Source organism: Pararge aegeria, chromosome 21 (assembly GCF_905163445.1).
Source record: "Pararge aegeria chromosome 21, ilParAegt1.1, whole genome shotgun sequence".
Lineage (NCBI taxonomy): Eukaryota > Metazoa > Arthropoda > Insecta > Lepidoptera > Nymphalidae > Pararge > Pararge aegeria.
In genome coordinates, this window is record NC_053200.1 from 8,082,533 (window position 1) to 8,103,580 (window position 21,048).

The window sequence follows — 21,048 nt, forward strand, 5'->3', positions numbered from 1 at the left end:
GAACTCTGTAAACTTTACGCTCCTTTTTTGAGCAGTCGCTTTAAAAATATAGCTTACCTCTGGAATATTGTAGCTATTTTTTTATAATCAGTTCTGTTTCATATTGTAATGAATTACATTTCTTATTTATAAAGTAATTAGAAAAAATATACCTTTAAAATGTCTTAAAATAATAGGCCACTAATAATAACTCTTCTTTAATTAAGGCAAAAAAAAAAATCAAGTGTTACTTTTATATGTCACGTTTATTGGAATTTTATTGTCAAGTACCGAAACGGGATAAAAATGCAAATTTTCCTGGTACTTTTGTTGCTCGGATCCCGCTTGATGCTGACCAGGAGTAGGCCCGGCTGTCTGGTGCAAGGAAACGACAGGTTTGAGAATTCGTCCGCCTAAAAGAAATATTCGAGTCCGCCAACCCGTATTACAGGTTTTAAGGTTCCTTAACTGTGTGAAAGTAGACCCGTTGCCTAAAACAGGACATAAATAGGATGAAGATGGAGGCGTAAATGAAGTCTTAGAGCATAGTCTTAGGCATCATGGAGTGCCCAGGATGCTTGCCGTCTAAAATTGCGCCGCAGGCTTTGCACGCCTGAAAGTATTCATAACATTATTAAATTGAAAGTGTGCTTGTTTGTTTGTCCTTCATTCACGCTCTAACTAAGCAACCATTCAACTTGATTTGTGGCATAAAGTTAGTTGAAAGGACGGAAAATAACAAGTTTTTTTTTGTCGAGGTGGAATAGCTTTATGGCTACCTCTGTCCTGCCCAGAAGTTATGTGTGAATCGTTTACCCAAACTAAAAACCATCACGGTATGTCCCATGTTTGCTTTAGTAGACGTCCGGGGAACCCTTTGTATACTTCCCAGACATCTACCAACCGCCCCAACCGATTGCCAGGGCTACTGCGCGAGTACTGAGGAGAGGATCAGGATAGCTTTATATATATTATTTATCTATATAAACAATATACTATATTGTAACAATATACTATATAAACAATGTACTATATTGTTTCTCTATTTTAAAGTGATTCAGCGGAAGCGGAATACGAAGGTAATGACGACACGGCTGCTGAGGACTACCTTCGCGAAGACCAAGAATCTACTATGGACGAAGTTTGTACCCGAGATATTTATATAATTCGATACCTACCTAATGTTTCGAGAGTTTAAAGCAATCTAGCACATTTGTGTAGCCCTATTTATTCATTACTAGTTTTAGTTCTAAAAAAAATTAAAGTATTCAGTATCGCTAAGCCTAAATGTGGGGTTTGTTCCTGTCCGCTGAGGAGTTCTGTCCTCTATCTCCAACAACATAGATCAGATCTTCACAAAATTTGGGGAAAATTAAATACATATTATAACCTCTATAGTACAAAAATAATTATTTAAATCGGTTATAATTTGTCGGGAGTTACTGTGTAAAATCGTCAAACACTTTCATCCCCTCTCTTAAAGGAACCGAGCTTAATGTCGAGATCAATCGAGTTTATTTGAGCAAAGTCTATTTTGTTTTTTTTATTTGTGCACTGCTGTCTGTTGCACCTAATAAATAAAATAAAACATTTAAACATTAAGATGCAAATACAGTACAGTTGTTTTTTTTCCTTTTCTATAATTAAATCAGTGTTGTAAAAGCAGATAAATAGTCATACCTATCAAACTTCTAGTTAAAGCCGAAGACTTAAATAATCTCGGGATGGGATTTTTGGCTCTGCTCAATCTGAGATAATTTATATTTCCTTAATTGGCTCAGTTAAGTTAACATGACCATGACCACGGGATAATTATGTTGACCCTCTGTTGTCGTCTTATTCCTACGAGATATGACGAGAAAATGGGTATAACTTGGCTTCGGAGAGTTTCCGGTTAGATTCTGGAAAAGATTGATTTATCATTGAGGTGACTATAATGCCACGTTGGAACTGATTTGGAGCGGGTTAAATAAACAAGCAAATTTTTTATTTATTTTTCATTTAACTACAATTTAGCCGTTGGCTGCAATCTCACCTGGTGGTAAGTGATGATGCAGTCTAAGATGGTAGCTGGCTAACCTGTTAGGAAGTATGGTAGTCATACTCCTAATAGGTTTCTACGCGACATCGCACCGGAACACTAAATACTTACTAACTAAATCGCTTAGCGGCACGTCTGTCGTCAGGGTGATAACTAGCCAAGACGAAAGCCTCCCACCAGACCAGACCTGATTCAGAAATAATAAATTCCCTCTGTCGTGCCTTGCCTTGTCATACTGCCAGATTAGCAATCGTCCATGTTAGTCTTCATTGACTCTTACCATTAGAGGACAATAGGATAGTTTGAGGCACAATTAATAGATAGGCTATGGAATAGATATTCTAGGTAAATACTGGCAACATGCCAGATCAAAGATAAATGCGTGATGCCAATTATTAAACAGCGCTAACTTTTTTGACTCAGCACAAAAGTGGGAGACACGAGGAAGTATTGAGGGAGCCCCATGAACAAGCTGACTCAACTGACTCTGAAGTTGCCCCCGATCGTCAAGATAAATATAAATATGAAATAGTAAGTATCCATAGAACACTTTAAAGTATTGTACTGCCTACATAATATTATAATAAAGGCAATAAGTACCCTTAAGGTAATTTTATAAACTGTCATATTTAGTTGTATATATCGAGAGCCTGATTGCATCAAGGGTAGAAAGGGTAATATTTTTGGATTTTAAGAACCTATCTTATTAAGTAAATCGTCATTGTCCTAAGAGTACCCAAAAAGTTAGGTAATAATAATAAATAATGATATAATAAAGCATTAGCACCTCAATATTCTCTGAGTTGTACGCGTTTTAAGTACCTAATTAAAATATCACTTGCTTCAACGGTGAAGGAAAACAACTTGTGGAATCATGCATGCTGAGAGTTCTTCATAATGTTCTCAAAGGTGTGTGAAGTCCACCAATCCGCACGGGGCTAGCGTGGTGGAGGCCGTACCTTAACCCCTTCATTGTGGTAGGAGACTCGTGCTCTGTAGTGGGCCGGTAATGGGTTAATGTTATGATGATGATGATATTTTTTGCATTAAAGTTTATTGTCGCGATAAAAGCCAAAAAGTTAGGTACTTTAACTTCATTAATTTATAGTTTTCAGCAAACGATTCGGGCTGCCGAAAAGGGAGACAACGTCACGGAACTACTGACTTTAAAAATGAGAATGAAAAAGACTATTCATCAGAAAAACAACGCCCAAGAAATTCCCCACAAATTGAAGAAGCTGGCAATAAAGTTCGTAGTGAAATCTATTCTCGTTCCGATATCAACCAAATGAAGCGACCACAGAGTGATTCATCCTTAAACGGGAGATCCGCTAATACCAATCCTGAATATGGTGAAATGCTGTTTGAAATGAAACCCGCTCAAACAGACAGGCAAAATAATTTAGCTGAAGAAGCTGGTGCACAATCTAGGATGCTTAAACGATATATGCATTTGAAAAACCGGGAACAAGAAAGTGTAAACCCATTAAATTACGACAGAGACCGACGTCATGCACAAAATGTTGAAGAAAAACTAATTACTGATTCCACTCGCACGCCTAATGAAAAAGAAGAGATAAATATTACAAACGAAAGCAGTGAAAATGCTATTTTTAAAAATATTAAAAAACTTTCGGAACAGGACCTAGAAGAATTACTGAATTCTCTTCCCGATGACAAAAAGGCACTTTTAAAGAAAATAATGGACAAGAGAGAAATTACTAAAAAAGCTGGTGCGGTGGATGAAAGCAACTATTTGGAAGGAAGTCAAGCTGATACTAGCAAACTAGAAGGAGGTTATTCTGTTTACTGTAACACAGAATCTTCCGTGACTTCTGATACTCCTGAAACTAGTAAACAACCTGAAAATAGTGAAAGTTTGAGCTCTAAAACTCCTGACAATGAAAGTGGTTCAAAAGGCTCAGGGAGTAAATCTGAAATTATAAATAACTCTAATATGAAAATCGATGAACCAGTTATCCTAAAAGAAAATTCTAATACGGGCTTAAAAAATGACGCTAACATTTATTCCGATGCCGAAGAAATTTTTAAAAACGAAAATAAACGTGAAACTAATAATAAAGACTTAACAAATGATAAAGCATATATAGATGATTCGAAAATCCAAGATTATCAAATAGAAGGTAAAGACTCTCACGAGTTTTTGTTAAATCAAGAGGACTTGAGTTCTGAAAATGAGGACTGGCTGAATGAGCCACAAGAAAGTAATACTCATGTTGAAACAGTTAAGAGAGCAATTTCCGGAAAAGATTCATCAGCAATACAGGATAGTATAAAATCATTAAAAGACTCATTCCCTGCTTCAAATACTTACGAGGACAATAATGTGGAATTAGAAATGGTTCCTTTAAAAAGAGTGAAAAGAACGGAAAAAGAACATCAAATAAAAAAAAGAGATTTGTCAGTTTTATCTCACGCTAATGTGCATTTTTCTCCAGAAGTTCAAAGTGAAAATAGTGAAAATGACGAGAAAACCGAATTTGAAGATTATGGAGGATTAGATCGTGAATCAAATTTGGTAAGAAATGATCAGGAAGTAAATTCATACAAGGACGTTTTAGGAAACGGTGAAACACAATACCGATCCTCACAGTTTGGTAACAGAAATTCCGTTCTATATCCAGCTATTCTCTCTGAAACACAAAAGAAAAATAAAGTGAGTCTCGGCTCGGATACTGATAGCATACTTTCAGGAATAGAAGGAGTTGACGATAACTTAATGTATAACAGTGGATTACGTGGAAAAAGAACTCTCGAAAGCTCTTATAGTAATGCTGAAAAAATTAACCTGAACCGTAGTGGTCGTACAGCAGGACCAATGAACGTCGACGTGGTGTCTGACAATTCCATTAATGTTTCGAAATACCAAGACGATGGTTTTGGGCCGGTTGCAGTGAATTCTGAAGAAGACGTAAATAGGTTTAAAAGAATAAGGCAAACTAAACAAGATTCCCTAAAGTAAAGATTGAATATTACCATTGCCTATTAAAGCATTTAATTAAAATACTTATTGATTATTTATATAAGAATTTTAAGACTATTTGAGATTACTAATAGATTTAATTAGATTTTATAAATAAAAATATACATTTTGCTACAATTCATTTGTTTTATTTCCTTATCTTTCTTTAAAATCGGTTTCACGGAACATAGTTTCAATTCGTTCTAACCGAAGGTTCCACGATATTTATAAATAATGTTACTCTAACCTCACTGATAATAATGCAGAATGACAGCTGAAAAAGTGGCGATTCCAATTATTTCTTATCTTGCTATTTCTTCCAAGGAGTATATTATTACTGAGTTCTTAACTGAAAACTGCTCAATTTCAATTAAAGCTAGTTTACTAATACTTTTTATCTACAATTTCGATAGTCGCAATGGGAAAGGTTAACCCAACAACAACAAGTGGGAAACGGCCTACTTTTAAATTTTTTATAGTGGTAGATACTCCGGGTCAACATATAGGCTACTTTTTATCCCGATGAACAATAAGCTTCTCCCGGGAAATGAGATGAAAACTTTTATCAATTTTACTTCGACGAATCGAAACGATCGAATCGATCGAATGCATGCGTACCATCCTACTTATATTATAAATTCGACAGTTTGTGAGTATGGATGTGTGGGTGTATGTATGTTTGGATGGATGATCATGTTTAAAGTAATCATTATAACCTAAAATAAGTCCGCGAGGCTAAATGTCTAACTGTTAACGACGCAATAACCGATTTTTGTTAAAATTTGTCAATCAAAACACGGGTACAATCTTAAGATGGTGACGTCCCTATCAGATCCTTATCCAAATAAATAGTTTTATAGTTGAAATTGATTATGTACCTGCAAATTCCTCTTTAAATTATACAAATTGGACGTATCGTTTAGACGTTACACCGGGTATAGTTGTTTTTGATACGGCTTTTTGCCTATTCGTAAAGATTTACACAATATTTTTACAATTTGAAATAAAATAGTTGCTCAATTCCGAGTTTGAAAATACGAATAAAATACGAAGCGTTTTGCTTCTTCCTTTCTGATCCGCACCGCAAAGGCCTGGAATGCCCTCGCATCTTCCGTCTTCCCTGATACCTATAATCTGGGTACCTTCAAATCAAGAGTGAATAGGCATCTTCTAGGCAAGCGCGCTTCATCTTAGGGCTGTAGCATCATTTACCATCAGGTGTGATTGCAGTCAAGCACTTGTCTAAATATTAAAAAAAAAAAAAAAACCTATTAGATAGTAAGTATTATTAAATCAATTTTGACTATCTCCCTGGCGCGATAGTGAGTTAGTTACCACAGCGAGTTTTAAGTTGGAGGTTCCGGATTCGATCCTCGGGCATAATTTGGGAATTTATAATTTATAAATCAGGCATGGTTTACTACCACCCTATCGACAAAGTCGCGCCACTAAGCGCTTTAGCGTTCGGTACTATGTCGCGTAGAAACCGATTAGTGTTTAATATAACGGCCATATCTCCTACCAGGTTAGCCCGTTAACGTCTTAAACTGCATCATCACTTACTAGCTGAGATTAGTCAAGGGCTAATCAGTGCAATTTCACCAAAGTAAACCAGCTATATAATTAAATAAACGATGTTTATTTTGGTAGGACTAATCTTGTTGAGTAACTAATAACTGATTTAAGTTAAAAATTGCCTAATTAAATAAAAAACACTCATTAATTTTATAAAAGTTTATTACATGGCAATGTTTGACGAACTAAAAATACAATTTAATTGTCATTGTTATATAAAATAGTCAATATAATATAATTTATTATTATGCGTTTATAATATTTATTAGAAGAATATTAAAAAGGCACATTACAATAATGCGAAACGCAAAACTAGCTATGTTAGCAAGTTACATTAAAAAAAAAAATGGTTATAAAATAAAATTGTTATTTAAGAAACAAAGTTCAAAGCTCCAGTAAATAGGGAATGAATGATATTGCTTCACGTTAGATAAAATTAACTTAATCTTATTGAGATGTTTGCTGAGTTATTTTCGATGTGTAGAATTTGTGCTCGCGGGAATCACGAGTGTGTTTGAATGGCGTGCGGGGTGATTCGATCAGCGTAGCCGGACATTTCCCATGAACGTGGGTTGTAAATTCTCGCTTGTAACTTGTTCCACCTTCTCCTAAGACGAATTGCGAAGTGTTGCCATGACGAGCGTGACGTTCTACTCTTTCTACACGCTCATTCCGTTCAGATCGGTCCACTTGGTTCGATCTGGAGAAGTTACCATAAGAGCGAGCTTCAGAGTTACCATAAAAGTCACCCCCAACTCGAAGATTATCTCTTAGAACCACACGGGGTTGCCGTTCTACAACCATTGTAGACTGACCATCTCTTTTTTCCTGACGTCTTGTATCAATATTTTCAGTATGTTGTGATATTACAGCCACATTATCTCGAGTAGAACGATGCATAGAGCTTATACTTTTTCTATCAGCACTTTGTGTTGAATTGCTTATATATTCACCACGTTCATTCAAATTAGTTATGGCTTTACGTTGCGCAGCAGCAGTCGAACTTGTTGAATGTTGAGCCTCTGTCATCGATGTGACACCCTTGCGATGAAGAACGGCATTTGTGCTTGACGAATCGGATACTAAATCAGAAGTTCGCTTATGGTGACCAGTACGCGATGTGGTTGATGCAATTGGATTATCGCCGCCACCGTGCATGGCTCTCTGAAATTCAATGCTTGTTTTCGTAACACTGTCACTCAATTGATTTCTATTAACAGTGTGCGATTGATTAACCGATGATGTTTTTGAAATATTCTGCTCCAAATGGCTCGATGATGATACATTAGACGATGAACCCATTGTACGTTGAATGTGGTTATCAGTTTGACGCTGCTGTGAATTCAAATCCTGCTCTGAAATTACATGATGCCCCGGTGAAGTTTCGGTTAACTGCCTATTTTTAGTATGTTCACCACTCACATGTTTGTGTGTTTGTCTATCATTTATAATTTGTTGATTTGATAGAGATGTAACATGTTCGCTACGGCTCGATTGCATTGTACTACGTACATTTTCTTGAGAATTAACATCAGATGTGTGGCTGAGTCGTTGGGTTTGATTTTCTGAAGTAGATGAATGCTGTTCCGGCCCCAAATTTCTTTGAGGTGTTCCCCTCCTGCTAACAGACTGTTGGGTTAACCGATCTCTATTATTTTCATCGTGTTTCTCATTCACTATGTAAGTAGTATTACAGTCATTTCGCTCAAAGTGACTATCTGAAGTATTGCGTTTGTTTATAATATTATTGCTAGTACTAATTGCATGATCTGACATGATGTTTTCTGTTGCATTTCCAGGTTGCTTATAATAGACTCCATTACGATTTTCCTGATCATATTTTACCGAAGGACTTTTTGAATCACCAGCGCTAATTGTAGTAACTTCGACATTTCGTGTTACATTTACCCATTTTCCAGCGATCAGTTTCTTCTCGGTTATTTGTTTAACAGTTTTATGTGTAGATGATGAAATATTCTTGACATTTTTTGTGTCATTAACTTTATTTTGAACATTTCTTTCCGTAGAATGCCGAGATGTTGAACGATCTGATATAGCACGGTCAGTTACGTCTTGAGAAGAACGGTTAATCTTTTTGCTTGAAGTGGTGTTAACGTTATTCTGCAATTCGTTTGCAGAGTGACTAGAGCTAGACTGTTGGATATGGGTTTCAGATTGAAAATCTTTCGATGCCTTACTTTGTGTGTCAGTGTGTTGAGTTGTATGTACATAAGATTTCTGCAACCTGCTTTCGTGATGTTCGTCAGAAGTAGATTTAGTAATATGTGATTTAATATCATGACCTGTTTGAGTTTTTACCATGCCTGTGCGTTCATCTCTAGTAGTAACTTTTGATCCGTATCTTGAACCTGAGACATCCGTTATATCTTCCTTTGATTGATGAGGTTTTCTTTTATCTCCAGTACTAACATGACGAGGAGAGTAACGATCAGTCTCATAATCAGACCTTGGACCGTCTTTAGGGTGATAAGCATCTGGTTTACCGGCACCTGGATACCCTTTAATGTCACCCTTAGTATACAGGTTGTCTTTAGGTCGAATAGGACTTGGACGCTCGCTTGGTTGCCATTGCGACTGCTGTGAGTAATCAAAGTCCCCTTCTGGCCTAAGGTTGTCTTTAGGCCGAACTTGCTCTGGTGTATCGCCCGGCTTCCATTGTGGTTGCTTAGGTCGATGAAAGTCGCCCTCTGGTCTAAGGTTATCCTTTGGACGTATTTGCTCTGGCGTATCTCCCGGTTGCCATTGAGGACGCTTAGTTTGATCGAAATCACCTTCCGGTCTTAAATTATCTTTAGGACGGATTTGGTCTGGTGTTTCTCCTGGTTGCCATTTTGGTTGCTTAGGCCGATAGAAGCCGCCTTCTGGTTTAAGATTATCTTTAGGACGAATTTGCTCGGGTGTGTCGCTGGGTTGCCATTGAGATCGTTTAGGTTGGTCGAAATCTCCTTCTGGCCTTAGATTATCTTTAGGACGGATTTGCTCCGGTGTTTCCGCTGGCTTCCATTGTGATCTCATAGGGCGATCGAAATCACCTTCCGGTCTTAAATTATCTTTAGACCGAATTTGCTCTGGCGTATCCCCTGGTTGCCACTGTGGTCGCTTAGGGCGATCGAATTCACCTTCCGGTTTAAGGTTATCTTTAGGCCGAACTTGCTCCGGCGTATCCCCTGGTTGCCAGTGTGGCCGCTTTGGACGATCAAATTCGCCTTCCGGCTTTAAATTATCTTTAGGACGGATTTGTTCCGGTGTATCCCCTGGTTGCCATTGAGATTTTAGTCGGCTTTGCATTTCACCACTTGTATGTAAATTGTCTTGAGGCTTTACCCATCTTGGTCTACCAGTTTCATCGACTTCATCAGTAGGACTTCTATGTGGTATACTAGAATCGGACAAACGTTGGTCGTTTTCAGGTCCATTATTTGGTCTTGCCAATTTTGATGTGCGGTGAACTATATACTTTGTAGTATCGTCTTGTGTACTTTTAATTGTATTATCTGTTTCTGTAACCTCCTTTATTGTGTACGACGTCTGCTTAGAAATTGGTTCTTTTGGATGTCTATCATGATAACTTTTTGGTGTGTCGCCCTTAAGCTCTCCAGGTAATTTATCCCCCTGTTCTTTTGGATACTTACCGCCTGGGTAGTAATTGATTGCTGTTTTCACACCTTTTATTTGTTTGTAGTCATCTCTACGTGTATGGTCTTCAAATACACCCTCAATCTTAAGATTATCCTCCCTTCGAGTAAGTTTTACTCTTTGTCCTTTGACAACGCGATAAGTATCAGAAGTGCGAACAGTATCCATTTTCCCTTCCATTTTAAGATTGTCTTCGTGCTTGACTATAGCCATTCTATCGCCGGTCACAACGCTATAATCATTTCTCTGTTTCATATCTATAAATTCACCTTCTATCTTCAGGTTGTCTTCTCTTCGAATTATATCAAGTCTTTCTATTTTTTGCCTGTGACGCAGATCTACTTCTCGGTCAATTGTAATGTTGTCAACATGTTTGAAAGGCTTTCTTTTTTCTGCTGGTTGAGATGGTACAACTTCAGGCTTATAGAATTTACCATCCGGTTTAAGAGTATCTTGTGGTTTGACTACCGGCGCCCTCTCTCCTTTTGTAGCACTATAATCATTTCGAGTTCGCAGATCAATAAATTCTCCCTCTGTTTTCAAATTATCTTCATGCTTTTGTATAACTATCCGCTCTGTTTTCTCTATTCTTTTGAAGTCATCTCTCGAACGTTGAACGTTGATAACACCTTCCATTTTCAAGTGATCTTCATGTTTAACAACTTCGGCACGATCACCCCGAGTTGCTGTGTAATCGGTACGTCGAACAACATTCATCTCACCTTCTGGTTTGAGATTGTCTTGAGGTATTTTCTGTACAGGTCTTTCTCCTAAAGGAGAGGATCTCGGTTTTTCAGGACGAACAAATTCACCTTCCGGTTTGAGATTATCTTTAGGTTTCTTAACTTCAACCTTTTCCGCTGGACGCCAGTCGTCACGCTTAGGAGTATCAATACTACCCTCTGGCTTCAAATTGTCTTGTGGCTTCTTTGGCGTCTGTCTTTCAGCTGGTTTCCAATCTTCCTGTTTAGGTTTCTCGAATTCTCCCTCAGGCTTTAAATTATCTTTTGGTTTTCGAACTTCAGGCTTTTCAGCAGGGCGCCATTTATCTTGTTTAGGAGTTTCAAACTGGCCTTCTGGTTTGAGATTATCTTTAGGCTTTTTCGGTGTCTGACGTTCAGCAGGCCGCCAATCGTCTTGCTTGGGCTTTTCGAATTCACCTTCAGGCTTCAGGTTATCCTGTGGTTTTCTTATATCTGCTTTTTCAGCTGGTCGCCACCGCTCTTTTTCAGGTGTTTCAAATTGACCTTCTGGTTTCAAATTATCCTTAGGTTTTTTGGGTGTCTGACGATCTGCAGGCCGCCATTCTTCAGACTTTGGTTTATTCTCGAATTCACCTTCTGGCTTAAGATTGTCTTCAGGTTTCTTTTGTTTGGGACGTTCTGCTGGTTGCCATTCATCGGGTTTTCGTTGTTCAAACTCCCCTTCGGGTCGTAAATTATCATGTGGTTTTTTCACTATTGGTCGCTCTGCTGGCCTCCACTTACTTTTTTCTGGGGTTTCAAATTCACCTTCTGGCTTCAGGTTGTCTTCGGGTTTCTTTTGCTTGGGACGTTCGGCTGGTTGCCATTCACCAGGGTGTCGTTGCTCGAAATCGCCTTCTGGATGCAGGTTATCTTGTGGTTTCTTTTGTTTAGGGCGCTCAGCAGGTTGCCATCTTTGTTTATCAGGAGTTTCGAATTCACCTTCTGGTTTAAGATTGTCTATAGGTCTTACTTGCTCAGGTCTCTCAGCAGGCCTCCATCTTTCTTTTTTAGGCGACTCAAATTCACCTTCTGGCTTAAGATTGTCTTCAGGTTTCTTTTGTTTTGGACGTTCTGCTGGTTGCCATTCATCAGGTTGTCGTTGCTCAAAGTCACCTTCCGGTCGTAAATTATCTTGTGGTCTCTTTTGTTTAGGCCGCTCAGCAGGTCGCCATCTTTCTTTATCGGGCGTTTCAAATACACCTTCAGGCTTAAGATTATCTTTGGGTCTTATTTGCTCAGGTCTCTCAGCAGGTCTCCATCTTTCTTTTTCAGGGGATTCAAATTCACCTTCAGGCTTTAGATTGTCTTCCGGTTTCTTTTGCTTGGGACGCTCTGCTGGTTTCCATTCATCAGGTTTTCGATGCTCAAAGTCACCTTCAGGTCGTAAATTATCTTGTGGTTTCTTTTGTTTAGGCCGCTCAGCAGGACGCCATCTTTCTTTATCGGGAGTTTCAAATTCACCTTCAGGCTTAAGATTATCTTTAGGTCTTATTTGTTCAGGTCTCTCGGCAGGCCTCCATCGTTCTTTTTCAGGGGATTCAAAGTCACCTTCGGGCTTGAGATTATCTTCCGGTTTCTTTTGTTTGGGACGTTCTGCTGGTTTCCATTCGTCAGGCTTTCTATGTTCAAAGTCACCTTCGGGTCGCAAGTTATCTTCTGGTTTTGTTGCTTTAGGTCGATCTGCAGGTCGCCATCTTTCTTTCTCAGGAGTCTCAAATTCACCCTCTGGCTTGAGATTGTCTTTAGGTCTCTTTTGTTCAGGTCGCTCAGCAGGCCGCCATTTTTCTTTTTCTGGGGTTTCAAAGTCACCCTCTGGCTTTAGATTATCTTTGGGTTTCTGTTGCTCTGGTCGTTCGGCAGGTCGCCATTTTACTTTATCAGGAGTATCAAAATCACCTTCTGGCTTAAGATTATCTTTAGGTTTTATTTGCTCGGGTCTCTCAGCAGGTTGCCATCTTTCTTTTTCAGGGGATTCAAATTCACCTTCCGGCTTAAGATTGTCTTTCGGTTTCTTTTGTTTAGGACGTTCTGCTGGTTTCCATTCTTCAGGTTTTTGATATTCGAAATCACCTTCCGGTCGCAAATTATCTTCCGGTTTTGACGCTTTTGGTCGATCTGCAGGTTGCCATCTTTCTTTTTCAGGAGTTTCAAAGTCACCTTCTGGCTTGAGATTGTCTTTAGGTTTCCTTTGCTCAGGGCGCTCAGCAGGCTTCCATCGTACTTTATCAGGAGTTTCAAAGTCACCTTCTGGCTTAAGATTATCTTTAGGTCTTATTTGCTCAGGTCGCTCAGCAGGACGCCATTTTTCTTTTTCAGGTGATTCAAATTTACCTTCCGGTCTGAGATTGTCTTGAGGTTTCTTTTGTTTGGGACGTTCCGCTGGTTTCCACTCATCAGGTTTCCGATGTTCAAAGTCACCTTCGGGTCGCAAGTTATCTTCTGGTTTTTTAGCTGTAGGTCGTTCTGCCGGTCGCCAACGCTCTTTTTCAGGGGTTTCAAATTCACCTTCTGGTTTAAGATTATCTTTAGGTCTTATTTGCTCAGGTCGCTCAGCAGGACGCCATATTTCTTTTTCAGGTGAATCAAATTCACCTTCCGGTTTGAGATTGTCTTCGGGTTTCTTTTGTTTTGGACGTTCTGCTGGTTTCCATTCATCAGGTTTTCGATGTTCAAAGTCACCTTCTGGCCTAAGATTATCTTTAGGTTTCCTTTGCTCAGGTCGCTCTGCAGGTTGCCATTTTACTTTGTCAGGGGTTTCAAAGTCTCCTTCCGGTTTGAGATTGTCTTCTGGTTTCTTTTGTTTTGGACGTTCTGCTGGTTTCCATTCATCAGGTTTTCGATGTTCAAAGTCACCTTCTGGCCTTAGATTGTCTTTCGGTCTCTTTTGTTCAGGTCGCTCTGCCGGTCGCCAGGTTTCTATTTCTGGGGTTTCAAAGTCACCCTCTGGCTTAAGATTATCTTTAGGTTTCTTTTGCTCAGGTCGCTCTGCAGGTTGCCATTTTACTTTGTCAGGGGTTTCAAAGTCTCCTTCTGGCTTAAGATTGTCTTCTGGCTTCTTTTGCTTAGGACGTTCTGTTGGTTGCCATTCATCAGTTTTTTTCTTTTCAAAGTCACCTTCAGGTCTTAAATTATCTTCCGGTTTTGTTGCTTTAGGTCGCTCTGCAGGTCGCCACTTCTGTTTGTCAGGAGTTTCAAAGTTACCTTCTGGTTTAAGATTATCTCTAGGTCTTATTTGCTCAGGTCTCTCAGCAGGTCGCCATCTTTCTTTTTGAGGGGTTTCAAAGTCACCTTCTGGCTTGAGATTGTCTTTGGGTATCTTTTGTTGAGGACGTTCTGCTGGTTGCCATTCATCTGGATGTCTTTGCTCAAAGTCACCTTCAGGTCGCAAGTTATCTTTAGGTTTCTTTTGCTCAGGTCGCTCAGCAGGCCGCCATCTTTCTTTTTCAGGAGTTTCAAAGTCACCTTCTGGCTTGAGATTGTCTTCGGGTTTCTTTTGTTTAGGACGCTCTGCTGGTTTCCATTCATCTTGTTGCCTTTGTTCAAAGTCACCTTCAGGTCGCAAGTTATCTTTAGGTTTCTTTTGCTCAGGTCGCTCAGCAGGCCGCCATCTTTCTTTTTCAGGAGTTTCAAAGTCACCTTCTGGCTTGAGATTGTCTTCGGGTTTCTTTTGTTTAGGACGCTCAGCTGGTTTCCATTCATCTGGATGCCTTTGCTCAAAGTCACCTTCAGGTCGCAAGTTATCTTTAGGTTTCTTTTGCTCAGGTCTCTCAGCAGGTCGCCATCTTTCTTTTTCAGGGGTTTCAAAGTCACCTTCTGGCTTGAGATTGTCTTTGGGTATCTTTTGTTGAGGACGCTCTGCTGGTTTCCATTCATCTGGTTGCCTTTGTTCAAAGTCACCTTCAGGTCGCAAGTTATCTTTAGGTTTCTTTTGCTCAGGTCGCTCAGCAGGCCGCCATCTTTCTTTTTCAGGAGTTTCAAAGTCACCTTCTGGCTTGAGATTGTCTTCGGGTTTCTTTTGTTTAGGACGCTCAGCTGGTTTCCATTCATCTGGATGCCTTTGCTCAAAGTCACCTTCAGGTCGCAAGTTATCTTTAGGTTTCTTTTGCTCAGGTCTCTCAGCAGGTCGCCATCTTTCTTTTTCAGGGGTTTCAAAGTCACCTTCTGGCTTGAGATTGTCTTTGGGTATCTTTTGTTGAGGACGTTCTGCTGGTTGCCATTCATCTGGATGTCTTTGCTCAAAGTCACCTTCAGGTCGCAAGTTATCTTTAGGTTTCTTTTGCTCAGGACGCTCAGCAGGCCGCCATCTTTCTTTTTCAGGAGTTTCAAAGTCACCTTCTGGCTTGAGATTGTCTTCGGGTTTCTTTTGTTTAGGACGCTCTGCTGGTTTCCATTCATCTGGTTGCCTTTGTTCAAAGTCACCTTCAGGTCGCAAGTTATCTTTAGGTTTCTTTTGCTCAGGTCGCTCAGCAGGCCGCCATCTTTCTTTTTCAGGAGTTTCAAAGTCACCTTCTGGCTTGAGATTGTCTTCGGGTTTCTTTTGTTTTTGACGCTCTGCTGGTTGCCATTCTTCTGGTTGTCTTTTTTCAAAGTCACCTTCAGGTCGCAAGTTATCTTTAGGTTTTTTCTGTACTGGGCGTTCTGCTGGACGCCATTCTTCCTGTTTTGGAGTTTCAAAGTCACCTTCTGGTTTAAGATTATCTTTTGGTTTTTTAATTTCAGGACGTCTCGGTCTTCTTTCCTCATAAGTCTGATATTCTTCTTGTGTAGTAGTAAGTGACTCAACATCTTCAGTTGAATAGAATTTTTCAAAATCTTCCTTTGTCCAAGTTCGACGCCTCTGCGGACGTTCGACTGTCATAATTTTTTCGGTAAAGTCTTTTTGATTAGACGTTACAAAGTCTATTTCCCCCTCACGAATTAAGTTATCAGTTTTCCTTGAAACCAATGTTGTTCGTTCTACAGTATCAGTATAATCAACAAATTCTGACATTGATGTAGTTTCTGTTGTCATATCGCCCTCGATCTTTGTCCACGTATTGCGTCGAACTGGTTTTGGTCTCTCAACAGGTTTCCCAGTGAACTCAGAGCGAGAAGTTGTTGTATCTGCAAAAATCAGAAACTCCATTATGAAATGTATATTGGCTACGACCGATCAATCTTATACATAATAAATAATAATTATTCTATATCTAAAACCAATAAGGAATGTTTATTACCCAATCATGCCAGAACGGCTGAACTAGATAAAATTAAGCACAGAGATAGTCTGGAAAGCTACTTTTTCCAGAAAGATGGTTATGGTTGCCGTGGGATAGATTTGTTTTTAGTTTTTCACAGAGCGAGATGATGTTCTTTGCATAGAAGTAGTTCGGGGGTCAGTAAGTCCCGGGCAACAACTGTTTAGTGTTATAAAATGAACCTCCTTGAGAGAAAATTAAGGGCAATAATAACATTTTTAACAAAACATACCTGTGAATTCTCCTTCAGTTATAATATTATCAGTACGACGTATAATGTCAGCTCTTTCACCGGTGACAACCCTGTAGTCTTCAGTTATTGTTCTTGTAGTTGTAAATTCTCCTTCAGGTTTCAAATTATCTAAAGGTTTCTTTTGTTGAGGTCTTTCTGCTGGTTTCCATTCCTCCTTTTTAGGAGTGGTGAATTCTCCTTCGGGTTTCAAATTATCTTCAGGACGTCTCATAGGCTCTCTTTCACCTGGTCGCCATTTTTCAGGTGTCTGCCTATCAAATTCACCCTCGGGCTTTAAATTGTCTTCTGGTTTCTTTTGCTTTGGCCGTTCTGCTGGTTTCCATTCCTCTTTCTTTGGCGTCGTAAAATCTCCTTCTGGCTTTAAATTGTCTTCAGGCCGTTTCACCGGTGCCCTATCACCAGGTTGCCATTCTTCAGGTTTCCTCTTTTCAAAGTCACCTTCAGGCTTAAGATTATCTTCTGGTTTCTTTTGCTTGGGTCGCTCAGCAGGTCTCCACGGTTCTTTATCAGGCGTTGAAAACTCTCCTTCGGGCCTTAAGTTATCCTCTGGTCGGCGTACAGGAGCTCTGTCTCCAGGTCGCCAAACTTCAGTCCGCCTATTCTCAAAATCACCCTCAGGTTTCAAATTGTCCTCCGGTTTACGTACTGGAGCTCTATCACCAGGGCGCCATTCCTCAGGTTTACGTCTTTCAAACTCTCCCTCGGGACGCAAATTATCTTCGGGTTTTTTAGGTTTCGGACGTTCAGCTGGTTGCCAAGGCTCTTTTTCTGGAGAAGTAAACTTGCCTTCTGGTCTAAGATTATCTTCAGGACGTCGAATTGGAGCTCGATCCCCAGGTCTCCAGTCTTCGGATTTTCGATCTTCAAAATCACCTTCAGGTTTCAAGTTATCTTCTGGTCGACGTACAGGTGCTCTATCTCCGGGGCGCCACTCTTCAGGCTTGCGTCTCTCAAATTCCCCTTCTGGGCGTAAATTGTCTTCTGGTTTTTTTGGCTTCTGGCGTTCAGCTGGACGCCAGGTTTCCTTTTCAGGAGTAGAAAATTCGCCTTCAGGTTTCAGATTATCTTCTGGTTTCTTTTGCTTAGGTCGCTCAGCAGGTCTCCACGGTTCTTTATCAGGAGTTGAAAACTCTCCTTCGGGCCTTAAGTTATCCTCTGGTCGGCGTACAGGGGCTCTGTCTCCAGGTCGCCAAACTTCAGGCCGCCTATCTTCAAAGTCACCTTCAGGTTTCAGATTATCCTCTGGTTTCTTTACCGGAGCCCTTTCACCAGGCCGCCATTCTTCTGGACGTCTCCTTTCAAATTCGCCTTCAGGTTTAAGGTTATCTTCAGGTTTTGTAGGTTTAGGTCGCTCGGCGGGCTGCCAGCGAGGACGTTCCGGTTCCTGGAAATCACCTTCAAGCCGCAAGTGGTCTTCGTGATGGACGGCCGTAGTGCGACTGATATGTTTTTCGTCGTAATCCTGCTTGTAAGCGGAGACCACGCTCGTGTGCTCCACATCGAACAATGGCTCCGGGACATCGTTGTGTAGGCAACGGTGACGCCTGTAAATAATATAAATTTTTCTAATTAATAGATATATATAAAATAATGAAACGAGTCAAATATTAAACAAAACTATTGTGTCCACTTCTAGGAATACGGAAGTTTTAGGGTAACTGTGATAAATTAAGTGGAATCTGGTTTGTATAAGCCTCCTACTTCTTCATACCTTTTGACAAGATAAGGATGCAAGTAAAGAGGAAAACGTCGTGGTGGCGGCAGAGGCGGCAGCGTGAGCGGTTCGGCCATCGCACGCACCCATCGCGCCAGATGCTATTCACTCTATCACCTGATCACTATCGTAAGTAGTCAGTTTTCTATGAATATGCATATTCTCCTTACTTGAAGATTTATTTATGATTTACTTTTATCCTACGGTGGCCCAACACGTACTATTCGTTGGTAAAAAAAAAATCGTGTTGTGTTAAAGAAGCATGCCATATAAAGTGTCAACGGCGAGGTGCTGCGGCGGTATCAATTCAATCAATTGCGGTCGTTTCCTTGAGCAGAAAAAATATTCGAATAGCTACTTAATTTGATCAGTTGCTTATAATTCCTAAATGCAGTAATTTACAGTAGCAAGTCTACGTAAGCTATACATTTTGTTAATGAATTAGATAAATAATAAGAGTAAGGTACCTACTGCAGACCGGATAGATTTTCGACAATTATAGTCACGGTGTTAAATATTTATATGTTTAATATTAGATTTTTCTTCAGCTACAAAGTTATAAATTGTTTAAGTTTTAGGAAAAATGTAAATTAATAGTACCTATAACGTTTTAACCTGCCCTTTTGCGTACCTAAGCAAAGTAGTTCACTGCTATAAGAAAATAGAGCGCTTAATGTGTACAGTAATTTAATTTATTTAATCGTATGTTTTAAGTTTACACAAATGCTTATCCATTTTGATCTATAAGTAAGACGATCAGTGGTCAGTCAACTAATGATTAATTTGCTTGGATAGGACAGTTTAGCTAGTAGGTATTTGTATGAAACATCCATTCATGTATAATTACACAATAACACTGATTAAGTGATAGATAGAGATTAAAAAATGGGAGATCGAGAATCTGAATTGCTAATTAAATTGCTTTAAATATTTTTCTGCATATTGAAACAACCGACGCAGTTTACTATTTGATATCACCACAGGCTACATTTCGATGTAGTTACGCGCCAATCGAATAACACTAATTATTTCACCATACGTATAAATGCGTAACTCTTGATTTTACTTCTAATTCTGTTGTACAAAACCTATACATTTTACACGAGGAAAATGGAGGCAGGAGTATTGGCATAGAGCAGCTTGAGGCAACGGATTAAATCGAAGTAACAATATTTCAGTTACATGAGAAATCGTTCGCGACAACCGATCCGACGCGTAATGCTTTATGTACTGCCGTGTCCCGCGAAGCCTTTGTATTTAAATCGCTGTGGATAGCATAACATGAAAATTCATTATAAAAAAAAATTCCTTTGATTTACAGTAAATGGCTTGTCGTGTATTTACCGAATCTTAAAAATGTATTTTCATCATCATTTCCGGTCTGTTCATTTACCACTGCAGGTCACAGGCGACCTCTCTAAATAGAGAAAGGTATTTTTTATTAATTTATAGAATAGCTCTTTACTTTATAACACCTTAAGTTATGAGATTTTATACATACGTTTATAATACTGGGGAACAGTTTAGTCACTAGATGGCGTTGTTTTGTTTCTATACAAATCGTTGTTAACTTTTACGCGATCGAATAGGTAAACGGAGAAAATTCACACTAGGCACTCAGGTAAGTGATTTGCCAAGAAACTTGAATTTGAATTTGAGTTGAATTTGAGGTAAAAGGAATCTGCATTCAGATGTTTTTGGTGCTAGCTAAAACCAGGATGCAAAGCGCGTCGTACGGATCTATAGGATATCTCAACTACGTAGCGGTGCTGATGCTGCTGATCCATACGATCCCACGCAGTTTCGAGCTCGCTCTTACATTATTTGTACCATAAACTTTAATAACAAACACTAATAATATATGAGGTAAGTACCTTTGTTTTATTGTACCTTTTTTATATTGTAAAGTTTATCTCTAAAAGAGATCTCTTCCAGCCATCCTAAGATGTTAGTAAAATGATAAGTATATCTTGTACAATACTTGAGACAGGCAACTTTGTAAGGCTGTATCGTATTATTATGTAAGAATTAAACACACTAATAAATTGATATTGGTATTGCTTGCATTGCTAGGGAAGTTAACATTTGGTATATCTGTAGAACGAGCCATCTTCGGACAAACTTTTTATTCCTACTTGTTCTCTTAGAACCTAGATAGGATTATCCATCAAGACTCTTTAAAAATGATTATTAAATGGACCACTTAAAAATAATTGGAATCCAATTTTGTACCATGACGTCACATTCCGAGAAGTGGGCTTGATTGAAATCTTTAAATAGTTCTTGGTTCTATAATCTATGGCACGAAACAATATTTCAAAATTAAAAATAGTTTTTTTGCTGCAATAATGGTATGCTACAACTACATATTTCGAGTAGGAACTACCCTTATGCAAGTTATGGATATATCTTAGAAATCCTACAAATTTTTAATGAAAGCTGTCGCTTAGATACGAAAGGCATTTAATAAACAGTAGGCATTCTTCGCCCTGTCTCATTTCTTATTTTCTTTTCATTCTAGCGATTTTACTTTTTAGGGTCCGTTATCAAAATGGTTAAAACCGGCTAAGTGTGACTAGGACTTGCTCACGAAGAGTTCCGCACCATGGTGAATTGACTTCTTCGCTTGCTCAAATTCAAATTCAAAATTTCTTTATTTATGTAGGCCTATTACAGGCACTTATGAAGCGTTCATACATATGTGTTTACATAATTGTAAAAGGATGGTGATAACTTTGTTCGCCAACTTAAATCTAAAGCTACGAGGGTTCCAAACGCGCCCTGGTCTAAGAAGAGCCCACAACAAACTTAGCCGGGTAATTTTTATTTTAGTGTTATTACCATCTCACAGTAAATTTATATG

The 21,048-nt window shown here is 39.1% G+C and overlaps 2 protein-coding genes across 2 annotated transcripts in view; one reads left to right on the forward strand and one right to left on the reverse strand.

The window, feature by feature from the left end:
• The first annotated feature begins 259 nt into the window (after nt 1–259).
• LOC120633045 (protein starmaker-like) lies at nt 260–5,011 on the forward strand. The gene is made up of 4 exons (XM_039903102.1): nt 260–374; nt 1,033–1,120; nt 2,444–2,551; nt 3,129–5,011. The coding sequence occupies exons 1-4, from the start codon at nt 286–288 to the stop codon at nt 5,001–5,003; spliced, it is 2,160 nt and encodes a 719-aa protein (XP_039759036.1). The 5' UTR covers nt 260–285; the 3' UTR covers nt 5,004–5,011.
• A 1,795-nt stretch (nt 5,012–6,806) lies between these two features.
• Nucleotides 6,807–21,048, reverse strand: part of LOC120632980 (titin) — a 57,941-nt gene continuing 43,699 nt past the window's right edge. The window contains exons 3-4 of the mRNA XM_039902989.1: nt 16,451–18,015; nt 6,807–16,084 (exon numbers count right to left, since the gene is read on the reverse strand). Coding sequence (XP_039758923.1) covers nt 7,026–16,084; nt 16,451–18,015 — 10,624 coding nt within the window. The 3' untranslated portion in view covers nt 6,807–7,025. The remainder of the gene's footprint in view (nt 16,085–16,450; nt 18,016–21,048) is intronic.